This window comes from Cephus cinctus, unplaced genomic scaffold, assembly GCF_000341935.2.
Source record: "Cephus cinctus unplaced genomic scaffold, Ccin1 Ccin1_scaffold0597, whole genome shotgun sequence".
NCBI classification, from domain to species: domain Eukaryota; kingdom Metazoa; phylum Arthropoda; class Insecta; order Hymenoptera; family Cephidae; genus Cephus; species Cephus cinctus.
Window position 1 is genome coordinate 309079 of NW_014333243.1, and position 14812 is coordinate 323890.

Below are 14812 nucleotides of genomic sequence, written 5' to 3' on the forward strand. Positions count from 1 at the left end.
CCGCTAACGTATCTAATGTAAAAATAAACAACTATATTTATATTCGAAGTAATTATAAGGATAGTTTGCCAAAACAATTTATTGTAAATACAATCCATCAATGCGTAACAATAATCAAGTTATAAAAGATAAATTAAAGGCAACAAAGAAATGTTAGGAAATATTTTACATCTTACCATTTATGAATTTAAACGTACAATACTGCTATCGGCTTAGCCGTAAAAATAATGCGTGTTTGCAATCTCTTGAATTCGGTGACATGTATTTGTCATAAAAGTCTTGTATAAATTCTTCGACTTTGAAACCAAACTTTTGATATAGAATCAATGCTGGATTTGTAGCTGATACGTGCAACGTAACATCTTTACCCATGCACGTTTGTATTAAATGATACAACATAAATGTGCCGATACCAGCTTTACGCCACTCAGGTCGTGTTAAGAAAAAAGAAATGTAAGCTTCGTTGTAACCAACATCAGGTACCAAAATAGCAAATCCGATGACCAACTTTTTGTAAAGCACGACACAACTGAAGTCTGGATATTGTAGACACTCGGTTACTGAAATCGATACAATCGTATATCAAAAATATATTTTTATAACCACTTATCTATATTTTGTCTATTGCTTTCGTTTTCCAATGTTTAATAATATACTTACAATCAATGCCAGGCCAAAAGAATTGGTTGCACAGACTATTAATGGCGGGAATGTGTTGTGGTCTAACATAAGAATAATCAATTGGTGCTATTGGAGGTGGTTTCCAATGCGGATTGGTTCTATTAACTTTGGCACGAAGTTCTTCCATCAATCTTAACCAAACTGGTCGACAAGAAGTGTCTCTTCTTATAAATGGTTTTAGAAGTCTATTTGTGTAAGGACTATGAACGGATGTTGGCTCGTTATAGCCTTGTAATCGTTGTTCAAAGAATCCTTCTGTATTATCATTAAAAAATCTATCCAGTACACGATTGCTTTTTTTGTGATTTCTGTGAGGCACTTCTGTCTTGGCTCCAAAACGGTCGATATCAAGAATCGGTAAACTATAATCTCGCTTCAATTTTCGTATAAACAGTTTTCTGTACAAACGACGAATGGATGATGGCGCAGAATTCAGTTGAGATTTATCAAATTTTTGTATAAGATATGCCTCCTCGTGCTCGCTTATGCGTGGCTTTTTTTCACCTGTAATGAGATGTTACAATAAATCAACAATGTTGTATGTTTCTAAATTACAGCTATACGAATATATTTACCATTTGTAATACTTTTTTCCCATGGCCAATCTCGACGCTTTTTTATATTGAAAAGTGATGAGCGCGGTTGTTCCTGAACGGAACTAAGACTATCACTACTATACTCATTGTATTGCTCTTCCTCTTCACCATCTCTGGTTTTATCAATTTTGTTAATATCATGATTGCTAATCATGTCAGGTGAAGTGACAATATTACTTGTCCATTCTGGAGAAAAATTATCTAAAAGTTGTGAAAAATGTGTATTGCTATGTTGGTATGGTTGATAATTTTGATTATGAAAATCAGACATTAGTTCTGTCAGAGATGGTGTTTCTTGTTGAACATTTAATTCTATGCCGTCTTCAATATCTAACATATCCATATCTGTAAATATATATTCCATTCAATAGGTATGATCTGTTTATTAGTATTTTGTATTAATGCAGGTCCCCCTACCTTGGATATCATCTTCAGCTAATAAAAAGTCTGACAGCGTCTCGCTTGGTTGTACATAAGCTCGTGAGTACATTGATGGTCCTTGACTCCTGGAAGACTCTCCACCATAATTACTATCTTCACCGACTGATATGCTTGATTCGGATGGTGTGGGGCTATCATATCGTTTATTACTGGAATTTTTAACTGGATTGTTTACTTGTTTCTTACGATCCATAATCATTTTTCCATCTAAAACAGATTCATATATATGGTTACAAACATTTAACATGATTATTATATTTATAATTTAAAGCAAGTATGCTACTCAGCATCAAAACTTACTTTTAGCTATTAAAATTTCAGGAGGATCATTGTCTAAAAGTCTCCACCATCCTGACTCACCAAGTTCCATAGTACCTGACTTGAAGAAGATTCCACTATAATGAGATAATGTTCCTGATATGGTTCCAACCCAATTTTTTTTCCGTTTCCTGAAATGTAATTTAATTCGCATGTTATAGACTTTATAGTAAGATTAATAGTGAAGTATCGAGCAACTATGTAGAATTGAAACTTACACTGTTTTTTTGAATAAATAGTCCCAGTTACGATCAACGAATGTACTAATATCAGACTTCCAATGAAAATATCCTCTTTTACTAATGCCACTAGATTTTTCACGTAAATTATACAAGGTTAATATAATTATATTTAGCCACGACATTTTATCTCTGGTTATTACTTCTTCCTCGCATGAACTGCAATCAGTACAGTTCAATTCGAAGAATACATCCCCTATGAAAGTTCCAGGTATCCCTCCACGTTTTAAACAATTAACGTGAATTTTTCTATCACAACCTCCTGTACATCGAAGTGCTGGATTTTCATAAGGATCACATGCGATTCCACAAATTTTACACGAATGGATTTCTACTGCATCTGCATTTGTTGTTGTTGTAATCTCTGAAAAACTTGCTTCAGTCATATTAAACAAATGCAACAATCAGTTTAAGCGAAAATGGTGTTGGAAAAGACAAAAGATTTGCTCATTAATATTTATCACAATGAAACGGTAACTTTATTTTTATATAGCATTACACTTGACAATCAACGTATCGCTTAACCTTCCTCCTTTCCTCACACGAGGATTATGAGACATGTACAGAAATCTGTCGCTTAGCGTCTGCTGGTGCCTGCTGAGCACACAGCTGAGCAATAGACAGGGTGGGGCTGAGTCAGGCGGAAGCGCAAGACTGCATGAAGTGTAAGAATAAATGGACGAAAATTTGATTAAAGAGATGACAAGTTTCATATGAAACAATAATATAGATTTAGTCTGTGTTTATCATTTAAAAATAATTATTAAACAAATCTGACATCAATTAATAGACCGATATTTATTTAAATTTTCATAATCTTTTAATAGATCATATATTGTATTTTGTTTTAGTAGAAATATAAGCCTTTCTTAATAAAATGATTGAATAGTTTTCTATGAGAACATAGATATCATACGTTGATAATTTATGAAATGTTAAAATTTAATGATCTGATGCTAATCATTCCATCATGATATCCTGATATATGTATAGTTGTTGCCAAGGAAATTCGGATAACAATTACGAGTTGTAATCACGTTTCTGTTTGTATGGATATTTGACAGTTGTGTAAACTTAGAAGTTTATTAGACTCTTTACTTTAAATATGGCTATACCACTTCTGCAGTCCCGAGTGTTTTATGGTCTGAAAACAGACGTTTCCGGAAATGCACATTACATTACAGATGCAGAGATTTTGTATCCCGTTGGAAGTGCATTGTCTGTCCACAATTTTCCTCAGCGTCGGCAAAGATTAATTCGTTTGCCAGAAAAGCATCTGATAAATGTTGTTTCAGTAACTCCAAATAAGTAAGTAAACCTCCAATTATATTTCATTTACATTATAATTTATCAATACACGAATAAGATTGTTTTTAGAAAATATGCTGCTGTTTGCGAGGCTGGAGAGAAGCCTACTATTTCTATTTACGATCTTCAGACTCTCAAGAAAAAGAAATTTCTGGGAATACCTTACGATGCCCAAGGAGTCACAAAGTTCTCTTGCATCTCATTCAGTTTTGACAACAAGTATTTGGCAGCCGTCACGGGCGAACCTGATCAAACGATGTTGTATTACAACTGGGAAAAGGGCAAAGTTGAATCAAGTTATAAACTAGGCAATCAGCAAAATGCAATGTCAAGTGTTAAGTTGATAGCATGCAATCCTGGTGACGTGGGGATAGTAGCCTTGGGTGGACCGTATACATTTAAATTTCTTACGGTCTCGGAAACTGTATGGCGTTCATACGGATTTGCAAAGGCCGATAATATTCTGATTTGTTCAATGACTTGGTTGAATACGGATAGACTCTTAGCCGGTACGAGAGACGGAAGGATTCTCTACTTAGAGAATGGTGACTTAAAGAATATCTACAAAATGGTTGATACTGAAATCATGAACTTGAAAATTCGTGAGGAATATATCATCCAAACAGCTGCATCTCAGTCTAGCCTAGAGGGCGGCGACGAAGCACTCTGGGAACACGATATACGATGTTTAATATCGTTTCACAAAGGATTCGCCTACGGTTATGGCTCTGGAACAATAGTAGTATTCGAAAGAGATGGTCAACACAAATATTCAAAAAGAAATATCTTTGTTGTACCGTTGCAAGTATCCAAGTATGATAGCACCGATCTGTATCAGATTAACTGTATAAACGCGAATCTCAGTTCTGATCGTTTGATAGTGACTACAGGATGGTCACAATTATTTTATGCAAAACTATGGGGTCCTGATTTAAGTATGGACCCAGAACCACAACAATTAAAGATCATGGGGCAGCATTTGCATCATGGAGCAATAAGTGGTCTCTCAATGTGTGCCTGGAAACCACTTTTCATGACTTGTGGAGAAGTGGATCGTAGTGTGCGAATGTGGGATTTCGAAACTGAAAGTCTTGTCATGATTAAGCAATATTTAGAGGATATTTACTGTGTAGGTTTACATCCTACTGGACTCTTTTGCCTGATCGGGTTTAGCGATAAGCTACGGTTTATGATCATATTAATTGATGATCTGATATCGATGCATGAATTTCCTATACGAAACTGTAAAACTGTTGCCTTTAGTTACGGTGGCCATTTGTTCGCTGCTGTTAACGGGAATCTAATTCAAGTGTACAATGTTATTGGATTTCGGAATCGATTCATTTTAAGAGGTCACACTGGAAAAATTAATCAAATAGCCTGGTCACAGAGCGATATGAAATTAGTAAGCATTGGATCTGAAGGTGCCATTTATGAATGGGATATGAGCACTGGGCAACGTTCAGTAGAAGTTATACTAAAAGGCATTGCTGTAAATAGCATTGTAATTACATCGGATGGCTCAACCTGTTACTGTATTGCAAGTGACAACCAGATACGAGAAATTAAGGAGAGCGCGGTAAAAAATATCTTCTTTCTATTACAAAATTTTTTTGTACGTTATCCGTTCTTGCTATAGATGATCATAGCAATAGTTGAATTCTCTTGAAACTTTACAGGTATTACGCGAATTCGACTTGCCAGGAATAGAAATGAATTATATGATCATTGGAAGAGATGACGATCTTATGATGTTCGTCACTTGTCCCGGTGGTATTATTTTGTCCCTCAAATGTCCTCTTCAAGAACCCATCGAATATTCAGAGTTCCATATACACTGTAATGACATTACAAAGGTATCTTATGGTTTTGAAAGTATTGGGCATATCACAAATTATTTTTAAATAATATATACTTAATTATTTTTTAGATGGCTCTATCATACAACGAACAAGTTTTAATCTCTACCGCAATAGATGGTACATTGTGTTTTTGGAAATTACATTATATTGAAGGAAAAGCTGCTGATGTAGATAAAGAATTCAGCTATAGTAAAGAGGTGCTAATAAGTAAAGTCGATTTAGAAGAGAAGGTACAGATAATAAAGGACTTGACAGTAAGACTGAGGGAATTGGAAACGGAGAACGCGTATAAAATGAGACAAATGGAAGTGCAGCATAATGACAAGACACGCGAGATTCATCAAGGATATTGCGAAGCGATAGAAGAGTTAAAGGATAAAATAGATAAGCTGCAGGAGGAACGAACGAACGAGTTGAATAATATAAATGTTGAGATAGTCAAGATGAAGGGCGCCCATGAGAATGCTCTGCGACAAATGGAAGTTACTTATGATCAGAAACTCATAACAGAGTATGACAAATATCATCTCCTTGAGGAACATAACAATGCAATGCGGGAAGATTATGAAAGACGCTTAGAAGAACTACAGAAAAGTAAAGACGAGGATATTGAGAAGATACGAAAAACGTATGCAGCACAGCTTCACGAGAAAGAAGTTCAGTATGAAGAGATGAATGAGGAAATGGCGCATCAGAATCGCATTCATGAAAAGTTAAAATCTGAAATAGAAGACGATGCCGATCGTGAGATTATAGAAATACGTACAAATTATGAGACTCTCTTATTCGAAGAGAGGCAGAACAATTTGAAGCTCAAAGGAGAGACTGGAGTAATACGTAACAAATACGTATCGAGTCAGAAAGAGATTGATGAATTGAAAAGGCAAATAAACCATTTGCATGGGGATCAACTGCAATTTCAAAAAAACATACATGGGCTTGAAAAAGACGTGCTGTATCTGAAAAAAGAAATTACCGAAAGGGACGCGACTATACAGGATAAAGAGAAGCGAATTTATGATCTTAAGCGCAACAATCAGGAACTGGAAAAATTTAAGTTTGTATTGGATTATAAAATACGTGAATTGAAAAATCAAATAGAACCCAGAGACAAGGAGATCAGGGAACTTAAGGAAAAGATGAAAGACATGGAAATCGAACTGGTGAATCTGCACAAAACAAATGTAAGTCTAGAATTGCAATTGTATGAACTTCGTGAAAAGTTAGCCGCTGCACGACGAGAAATACAATGTGAGGTTCAACGAAACAAACGGTGTCAACAACTTCTCAGAAAAATGCGCATCGATTTACACGACACTGCTGGACTTGTACAAGAACCTAAGGAGTTGAAAAATGCTGTAATGAATATGTATCATCAATATAACGATGACGATGAATTTTTACGCAGCCGTAACGCAGATTTAGATGCTCAATGTGAATTTTTGAAACAAAGAGACCATTTGGAAAGAACAGTGGCATCTTTGAGGAAGCAAGTCTTTCGTGACCCTGCTAGTGGCAAGAAGGATCTCGACAAAATGATGGACGAAAATGTTGTGCTCATTACTGAATTGAATATCTTAAGACAGGAATTGAAGACAGCACAAAAGCATATTGTAGATTTAGAAAGTATATTAGGACTTGCTGGAAAGGATATCGAACCGGTAGAAGCTAGAAATAAATTGGCAAAGGCTTGCCATGCACAAATTGAATTAAAAAATACCTATAAACTCCAAATGGAAGAATGTCAAAAAATGGTTTCAATTATGAAGGAACACATTGCTAGGTTGATAGAAAAGTTACCTAATGAAGAGACATCTGGTGTAAGGGAACCTTATTGATAAAAAGTCTGTATATATTTTAATAATAGGTTTATCATATCTACGAAAGGCCAGTACTCAATTTCCTTTGAAGGTAGACGATAACATAAAAAACAAATAATATACTCGCCAACTTCATTTAATCGTAAATATTTATACTTTCAAAATAAACGAAAGTATGGAATTTTTATTAAAAAAAAATTATTTGTATAACTATACCTTCAATATAAGAAAAATGTCTATTCCGTTGTATGACAATGACGCGTTTACACTGCTAATTATCATTAAAATCAGCTTGATGCATCTATTATAGAACAAAAGGTATAATGGCTTTACGATTTTTCGGATAGTTAGGGAACTCCTTCTTGTAAGCTCGGTGCTTTCCTAAAGCCCAAACGGTCATCTGATATGCACCGGCAAATGCGAATAGCCCCGCTAGAACAAAAACGGTTTTATTTATCACCTTAATTAAATACAACAATGCAATCACTATATAAACAAACCTGGAAGACATTTAGTCATTATCGTGAATCCAATCCAGCTACCAATTTCATATGTATAATTAGGACATGACACCATGTTGAATAATGCTGTGAAAGTATTTCCAGTCGGTTCTGGAATTTTTCTCACTGTAGTTCCTGCTGGTCTTAAGTTTCTTAGAGCCAAGTGTATGCTGAGATTACCCAACTCACACAATGCGAATATAGCTAATCCAATATAAGATTGAAACAAACTTGGCGCTGTATACCAAGGATGGTTAATATGGTATGCTACATACATTGCAAATAACCAATAATAGGAGCTGTTTTTGAAGAGGTTTCTTAGAGGCATTGTTGCATGACTGAAGCGATGTACAAATAAGGTCTCCAGAAGTCGTTTCACATAATGTACAGACCAGCATATGGCAGCCCAACTGTAAATTAAAATTATATTATGTTTAAAACTCTTCAATGATATACTTCTGTATGTAACAGAGGTACAAAGGAAACAATTAATAACTTAATCTTCTTACTGAACTACAGGTTGTACTTTGGCATCTGCAGGGATGGTGCCATAAAACAACCATGGTCTCTGATATAACCAAAGGTAAACAATTAATGGACCGGCATATTCAACCAGGAAAACTGTTTTCCATCCAATCTGAGGACCAAGATCTTTATAATATAATTTAGCACCATTCGTAAGTCCCAATGACTGCACTGTTTTAGAGTCAGCTAATGCTTTGCCTTTAGGCTCAGAACGCAGGCTTTGCCTTTGAACATACGGAGCTTTCTTTAATTTAAACAACTGTTGTTTAATATCTCCTACAGTGCTGCTTGGACTGACCTGTGAATTAAATACATTGTACAATCCCTAATAATTTATTGCATAGTTATTAATTAATAGTAATCTCTCACTGAAAGACATATGAATGGCCCAAAAATATGAGAACAAAATTTAGAGATATTAATTTCATAATTATTAATCTATTTTACACCTTTTAAAGATGAATTACATATTCAAATATAGGTATTATTAAGAACTATTTACTTACATTCACAGTAGCTACAGACTTTGAACCGCCACCCGAAACCACTTCGATCTATATGAAAAGTATTTTGACTTTTATGAATAAAATTCATTATTATGAATTATAAATTATATACTATGAAACTTGTTTTATAATTACCTCCATCTTCACTTGATAATACGATTTACTGAATTGGATTAGAAAAACAATATTAGAACACCTGAATCGTGGCCGTGCACGTTATTTTCTCGTGGTACCGTTCTGCGGCGCTGTCGTAAGACTGCGGCCCGGTTGGTTTGCAGTCGAGGATTGTCGATGATAGAGAACTAAGTATCAGTGTGATGGAGCCAATCATGACAAATCAAATTTCATTCAAATGAACGTTGCTACTGACGGAGTCTTATGGAAATCGTGTTTCTTACAAATCCAATCACATTTACCGCATGCATACCTTAGATTCAAGGTAATTTCAATAACTGGCTATATAAACTAAATAAGTTTTTTATTAGGCTTAAGTTCAAAGATCAGGAATATCTGAATGATTTTTACCATCATTCGATCATTCGACCTGACCCACTGAGATAACATTTTGGAAGGTTTATTTTATCATTTAACTTTATTCTAAGTCTCCGGATTACCGAATTTCATTTATCTGATTTAATAGCAGAATATATACACGGAAATAAAATGCTCAATCAAATGTGTTATAGCTTATGAAGCTACTATGATGTGTTTTTTTAAGAGACAACTTTCTGATTGCTGCGACTAAAATATGCGTCAGGAAATGTAGTCAGCTGGGAACCTTTGACCGTAGGTATAACTACGTGAACATAAATTTGTGCATACGTCGTTATAAGAAAGTCGTTCAAGGAGAACGAGTTCTTCTTTTACATTTTTACTAATACGACATAGCCAATATGTGCGTATGGTCATAAGTTTTGTGATATTATTCATGTTTATATTGGAGGAAATGTTTATTTAAAGAAATCATTATTACAAAGATCTTTAAAATCAAACATCTTGTATAGTTCGTAAAATAGCATGAAGGTGAATTAGCGAATTTGATTTTGCTCCGAAATGAGCAAACATATTGGTCACTTGGTGAATTTTTCTTAACTAAAAATGATGAACAAAAGGGCATGTGGCAGTTGACTTTTGAGAATTTTTTTGGATAAAAATAGAATGTAACTAACAGCGTATACATCCTTCCTTCCTTTCCTTATGGCTGACTCCTCCAATGAGGAGATGTGCCAGAACAGCGTATACACTCTTTCGCCTCATCGCGAATTAAAATCATTGAAATGTTAAGCGGTTGTCACGCGCCACTAGTGCCATCCATCGATAATATTAACTATGATTACAATCCGGAATCATTACCAGATCTGTGAATAACGTCGTACTCTTATTTACCAGTATTCGTTTAATGACGGTTTCGAATCGTTAAATTTAGTTTACAGGTGTAAGGTGTAGCTTAGTATACTTTCGATTTGTAAATCTTTACATGCAGTTCTCGAATATGATGCGGTGCAACATTACATTGGTATTATGAATTCAATTGAATTCAGTTTTAGAGCAAAATCCGACGCGTCCGTTGTGACAACGAAAGGTTTTTTTTTTAATTCGGGTACTGAAGTAACGGTTCGATGATATTGAATTTTGAGACCGACGAACTTTACTTAAACAAAAAAAGTATCTCCTTTGTACACTATTACACTATTCATTTGTCTGCGCGTACGAAAAGGTTAGTGACGATACTGGTGTAATTACTTATACGGCTGAATTAATAATAATAGTAATAAGATTCACGTAAAAGTGAATTGAATTTAAATTTACCAGATCAGCATAGAAGGCCTACCTTATCAACAGCAAGGTATAATACTAACTGTCAGTATTGCAGACTTTGCTTTTCCTCATGGAGCCGTCAATGCTTTATAATAGCAACGATTCGTATCAGACATATCCTGGGCAGTTTCCAATTTGTCTTACGCGTGCATGTAGTTGTTTTATTTTGCCTACTAATAATTATTAGTCTTAGTGGTAACTTCTGGAAACGTAGTGTCATGTTCCTGTACAAACATCAATTTGATATTTATTGATTGTGAGTTTACGGTTTCTATCAAATACAAGTTCTGTATTTTAAGGACTAGGGGGATTTTATTTTCATTGTCTGGTCACTTTTAGTAACATAACATAACTCTCGGATGAACTGGGATGAACTCATGTTACCCATTTATTTCAAATTACAAGAAAACATAGGTGTTAATATATCAATTCATTAAATTAATGAAATATATATTAATATTTTAATAATGGTTTATTTAATATTTCAATTTTACTTCAATCCATTTTCAAAATTGTACCTACATATAACATTTGATTTTAATTTTAATTCACTACGTAAAACTTCTACTGACTACTAGTTGCGTAGTTGTGTGGCTGAGATTATTAAGTCGCTGACAACGTATAGCTTGCATATGTGTGAAGTTTTCAGGGACTACAGTGCGGAAAGAATTACTACACGCAACAGTGAACAAAGAGACTTTAAACGTACAGTGGTATAACTTGTACAGGAATTTTATTATCATCGCTCGCAAAAGGTATTTTAAAATTATTAAACGTAAATATAAACTTAACCTAACCTAACTTTATCGAATTTAAAAAGTTTCTATTTAAAAAATAAATTAACTAATAGGGTAACATTTTCATGTTTTGTTGTCTCAAATATTGTAGCAAATACAAAGGTAGAGAAAATTTCCAGGTTGTTTCAATAAAATTGTACTTATTTAGATAAGATAAGTCTCGGGTAACGTGACCGGAATGATCAGCGATCCGGTATTCCCCTACGGCTATACAAGGTGGTCAAATGTGATCAGTAGAATTCCAGACGTTGTCCTAAATATATAAAGGTCACAAGAACAAAATTTCTATAATTGTCCTATTTTTGTTTATATAACGTAGCAGAATTATTATTGTAATTCATTGAACATAACGTATAATATTTTGATTGAATTAAAGTTTCCATCTATTGAAGATGACTTAGGAAGACATGTTTTATTTCATTGAAATTTCGTACAATATTGAATTTGTTTATTCACTTCATGTGTTTCGTTTTTAGCTGGACAATACCAACATGAGGGAAATGCAGTATATATTAATCCTCTTACTAGCCGGTATTTACGATACTCAACAGGTAATATGTAGTCGTATTATACGTATAAGTGTATTTTTTAAATAATTTTTATTGAGTTATTAATGAATGATTATTAAATTCTATGCTTGCTGGACTTTCCCAGCTTTAGTAACATTTAAACTGTACTTGTATGGATATTTGGCTATATGTGATTTAGTTCGAAGCACATAGATGGATGCACTGTAGCAGCTATAGTTCGGAAGCAAGTAAAATAAAATGCCTGTCAGTTATAAATAGCAACCCAACTTGCTTCAGTATTACTGTTGCAAATTGTTGCCGTCTGTTCAGGAGACAGTTGATTTTATTGTAAACATAAATGGTTCCCAATGAAGTTTATAATGAAAATCATACTTTCAATTCCCGACATTCAACTATGTTCTAAATAATTGTTAATTTGTTTTCTGTGGTATATGTTTTCATTGAATAATAGAGATCTACGGCAGAATCCGATACTTACATGGCAGCTGTGGTGGAGTTTCCGCCTGTATTTTTTAAAGACGATGCTAATTTAACCCTTTTGACAAATGCAAAGTCTTACGTTAATTACATTCACCGAGCGGGTAACCAGGTAAGAAATAATTATATACATTAATAAAGCGTTTAAGTAAACGATGTAGTGATTAATATATAATGTAAAGCACAAAATTTATATGAACTTAATTGTTACTCTCGTTCAGTGTTTTATTAATAATTTGTTACAACTAACTTTTAGTTTACCTACATAGCTTAAGCTTTATTGTCAATGTAAAATTTTACTTAAATTATATTATCAACTTATTACAAAATTTAATTTTTAATAAATTTACTGTTACAGAGTGCCGATATAATTGTATTTCCGGAAGATGGCCTAACGGGACTTAATCTGCCCAACAGAAAAGAATTAGACCCGTGGATGACTATTATTCCTGACGCTGTTGATAATTATACGCCATGCACTGGAAGCACTTTATCTGTGAGTGATGTAAGTATTATATGATTTATTATTATGATTTAGAATTTTATTAATCGATCTTCATGATTAAGAACTAATTGAGAGTTACATTGCAGGCATTGAAGCTCATATCTTGCGCAGCCAGGGATAATCAGATTTACGTTGTTATAAATATTGCTGAAAAATTACCTTGCGAAAAAGATGGATGTCCAAGTGACAAGTTTTTGTATTATAATACTAATGTCGTTTTCGATCGAAACGGAAAAGTGATTGCTAAGTGAGTAAAAGTTATAAACTAATTGCATGTATATATGTATAATTAAAAATTTTTTCTGCAGTATCATTATTGTAGTTTGAAGTTGGTAGTCAGTCTTTAATAAATAAAATTATTAATTACTTTGTCAGGTATCGAAAAACGAATCTATTCGGCGAGTACCAATTTAATGTCACGGAAATACCGGAAGTAGTCACTTTCGATACAGATTTTGGCGTGACTTTTGGGACGTTTATTTGTTTCGACATTCTATTTAAAGTGCCGGCTATGAATTTGACAAGAGTATTGGGTGTCAAGGATATTATTTTTTCTACAGCCTGGTTTTCTGAATCGCCTTTCTTGACAGGTAAACTATGAAAATGTTCCTTATTATTAAACGTCACTAATACAGCGAATCGCACGAATTTTACAGTTTGCTACTAAAATAAGTTTCCCAAATAGATTCATAACAATAATTCTCAATTATTTTAGCCGTGCAGACACAATACGGTTGGTCGTTCGCGGAAGACGTGAATTTATTAGCCTCAGGATATAATAATCCTCAAAGGGGAAATGCTGGCAGCGGAATTTACTTGGGTGAAACAAAAGTTTATGTTCTAAATACTATGTGTATATGAATCCTATGCATATTTATTGTAATGTGATTATTTTTAGGTCGTAACGGTGTGGGTACGGCTATAATGCCCTTGCAGAAGAAGGAAGCTCTATTGGTATATGAAGTCCCCAAAAAAATCAAATCAACTGTAGTAACTAAAAATCAAGATGATATTTCAAACTCGAAAGAATGCTCAAAGGCCGACATCACAATACCGTCACAATCGCAGAAACCGCTAGAATATGGAACTGTTTATGATTTAACTCTTATCTACGATAATCTCGACGTTTTTGAAACTGCTATATTGACCGAAGGGGTTACAGAAACAAAATTATGTCAAAATAAATTTTGTTGTGACTTTTCTGTAAATATGAGTAACGCCAATTCCAATACGACGTACCTTTTGGCTGTTTTTTACGGTACTCGTACGTACGTACGTACTATAGTAGCTGGAACTGCTTCGTGTGCTGTTATTCAGTGCTCAAATAAATCATCTACTTCTTGCGGTCGAGTACAAAATTCAGATACGGTTTTCAATTCGCTTGTAATTACTGGCACATTTGAGAATTGCAATGATGTTATTGTGATGCCAATGTCTCTCAATAGTTCGATACTTCCTATAGCTCATGATACATATATGGAAACCATTCATGAAGAGCATAAACACGTAACCATATCTATTCAACCATCGACGAAAAATCTTGTTACCTTTGCTTTGTATGCCAGGGACTTCACTAGGGATGGTTTAGTTAGTTCAGCGAGTGGCTACAAATATATATTTTACAGTTTTATCTTACCAGTTAGTATATTTTTGTATTTATTTACTTGGGCTTGAAAGCGTCTTGATGCCATGCTATTTTTAAGTATTCCCTATGCCTACAATTACTTTTGTATTTGAGATTATTGGAGAAATTTACAAAGCTGTATAATGATATGTATATGATTTTGTATTTTGTTAAAGTAAGACAATTAATAATTGTATACTGAATAAAATGATATCGTTTTATAGTTTTGTACGGAAAGTATGTTGTTTTAATAATTCTTTTGATT

General features: G+C 34.0%; 4 protein-coding genes across 7 annotated transcripts; 2 read left to right on the forward strand and 2 right to left on the reverse strand.

The window, feature by feature from the left end:
* Positions 1–34: 34 nt before the first annotated feature.
* On the reverse strand, positions 35–2859 carry LOC107268994 (cysteine-rich protein 2-binding protein). Its single transcript, XM_015742360.2, has 6 exons — positions 2255–2859; positions 2019–2167; positions 1695–1925; positions 1257–1622; positions 661–1185; positions 35–560 (listed from the first exon to the last, which is right to left on the reverse strand). The coding sequence occupies exons 1-6, from the start codon at positions 2659–2661 to the stop codon at positions 205–207; spliced, it is 2034 nt and encodes a 677-aa protein (XP_015597846.1). The 5' UTR covers positions 2662–2859; the 3' UTR covers positions 35–204.
* A 492-nt stretch (positions 2860–3351) lies between these two features.
* On the forward strand, positions 3352–7306 carry LOC107269005 (cilia- and flagella-associated protein 57). The gene is made up of 4 exons (XM_015742377.2): positions 3352–3583; positions 3653–5162; positions 5263–5439; positions 5514–7306. Exons 1-4 carry the CDS (start codon positions 3381–3383, stop codon positions 7281–7283), a joined length of 3660 nt encoding a protein of 1219 aa, XP_015597863.1. The 5' UTR covers positions 3352–3380; the 3' UTR covers positions 7284–7306.
* A 123-nt stretch (positions 7307–7429) lies between these two features.
* On the reverse strand, positions 7430–9076 carry LOC107269001 (very-long-chain enoyl-CoA reductase). Its single transcript, XM_015742373.2, has 5 exons — positions 8932–9076; positions 8797–8844; positions 8275–8588; positions 7766–8175; positions 7430–7697 (listed from the first exon to the last, which is right to left on the reverse strand). Exons 1-5 carry the CDS (start codon positions 8935–8937, stop codon positions 7570–7572), a joined length of 906 nt encoding a protein of 301 aa, XP_015597859.1. The 5' UTR covers positions 8938–9076; the 3' UTR covers positions 7430–7569.
* A 42-nt stretch (positions 9077–9118) lies between these two features.
* LOC107268995 (vanin-like protein 1) lies at positions 9119–14784 on the forward strand. 4 transcript variants are annotated; one of them, XM_025086311.1, is made up of 10 exons: positions 10718–10870; positions 11264–11369; positions 11560–11678; positions 11888–11962; positions 12393–12530; positions 12777–12923; positions 13010–13170; positions 13299–13513; positions 13639–13743; positions 13822–14784. In XM_025086311.1, the coding sequence occupies exons 4-10, from the start codon at positions 11903–11905 to the stop codon at positions 14595–14597; spliced, it is 1602 nt and encodes a 533-aa protein (XP_024942079.1). In that variant the 5' UTR covers positions 10718–10870; positions 11264–11369; positions 11560–11678; positions 11888–11902; the 3' UTR covers positions 14598–14784. The 4 variants fall into 4 exon arrangements, with proteins under 4 accessions (XP_015597850.1, XP_015597848.1, XP_024942079.1 ...); XM_015742364.2 differs by lacking the exons at positions 10718–10870; positions 11560–11678 and adding an exon at positions 9119–9235 and having other exon boundaries at positions 11257–11369; XM_015742362.2 differs by lacking the exon at positions 11560–11678 and having other exon boundaries at positions 10715–10870; positions 11257–11369.
* Positions 14785–14812: the final 28 nt, after the last annotated feature.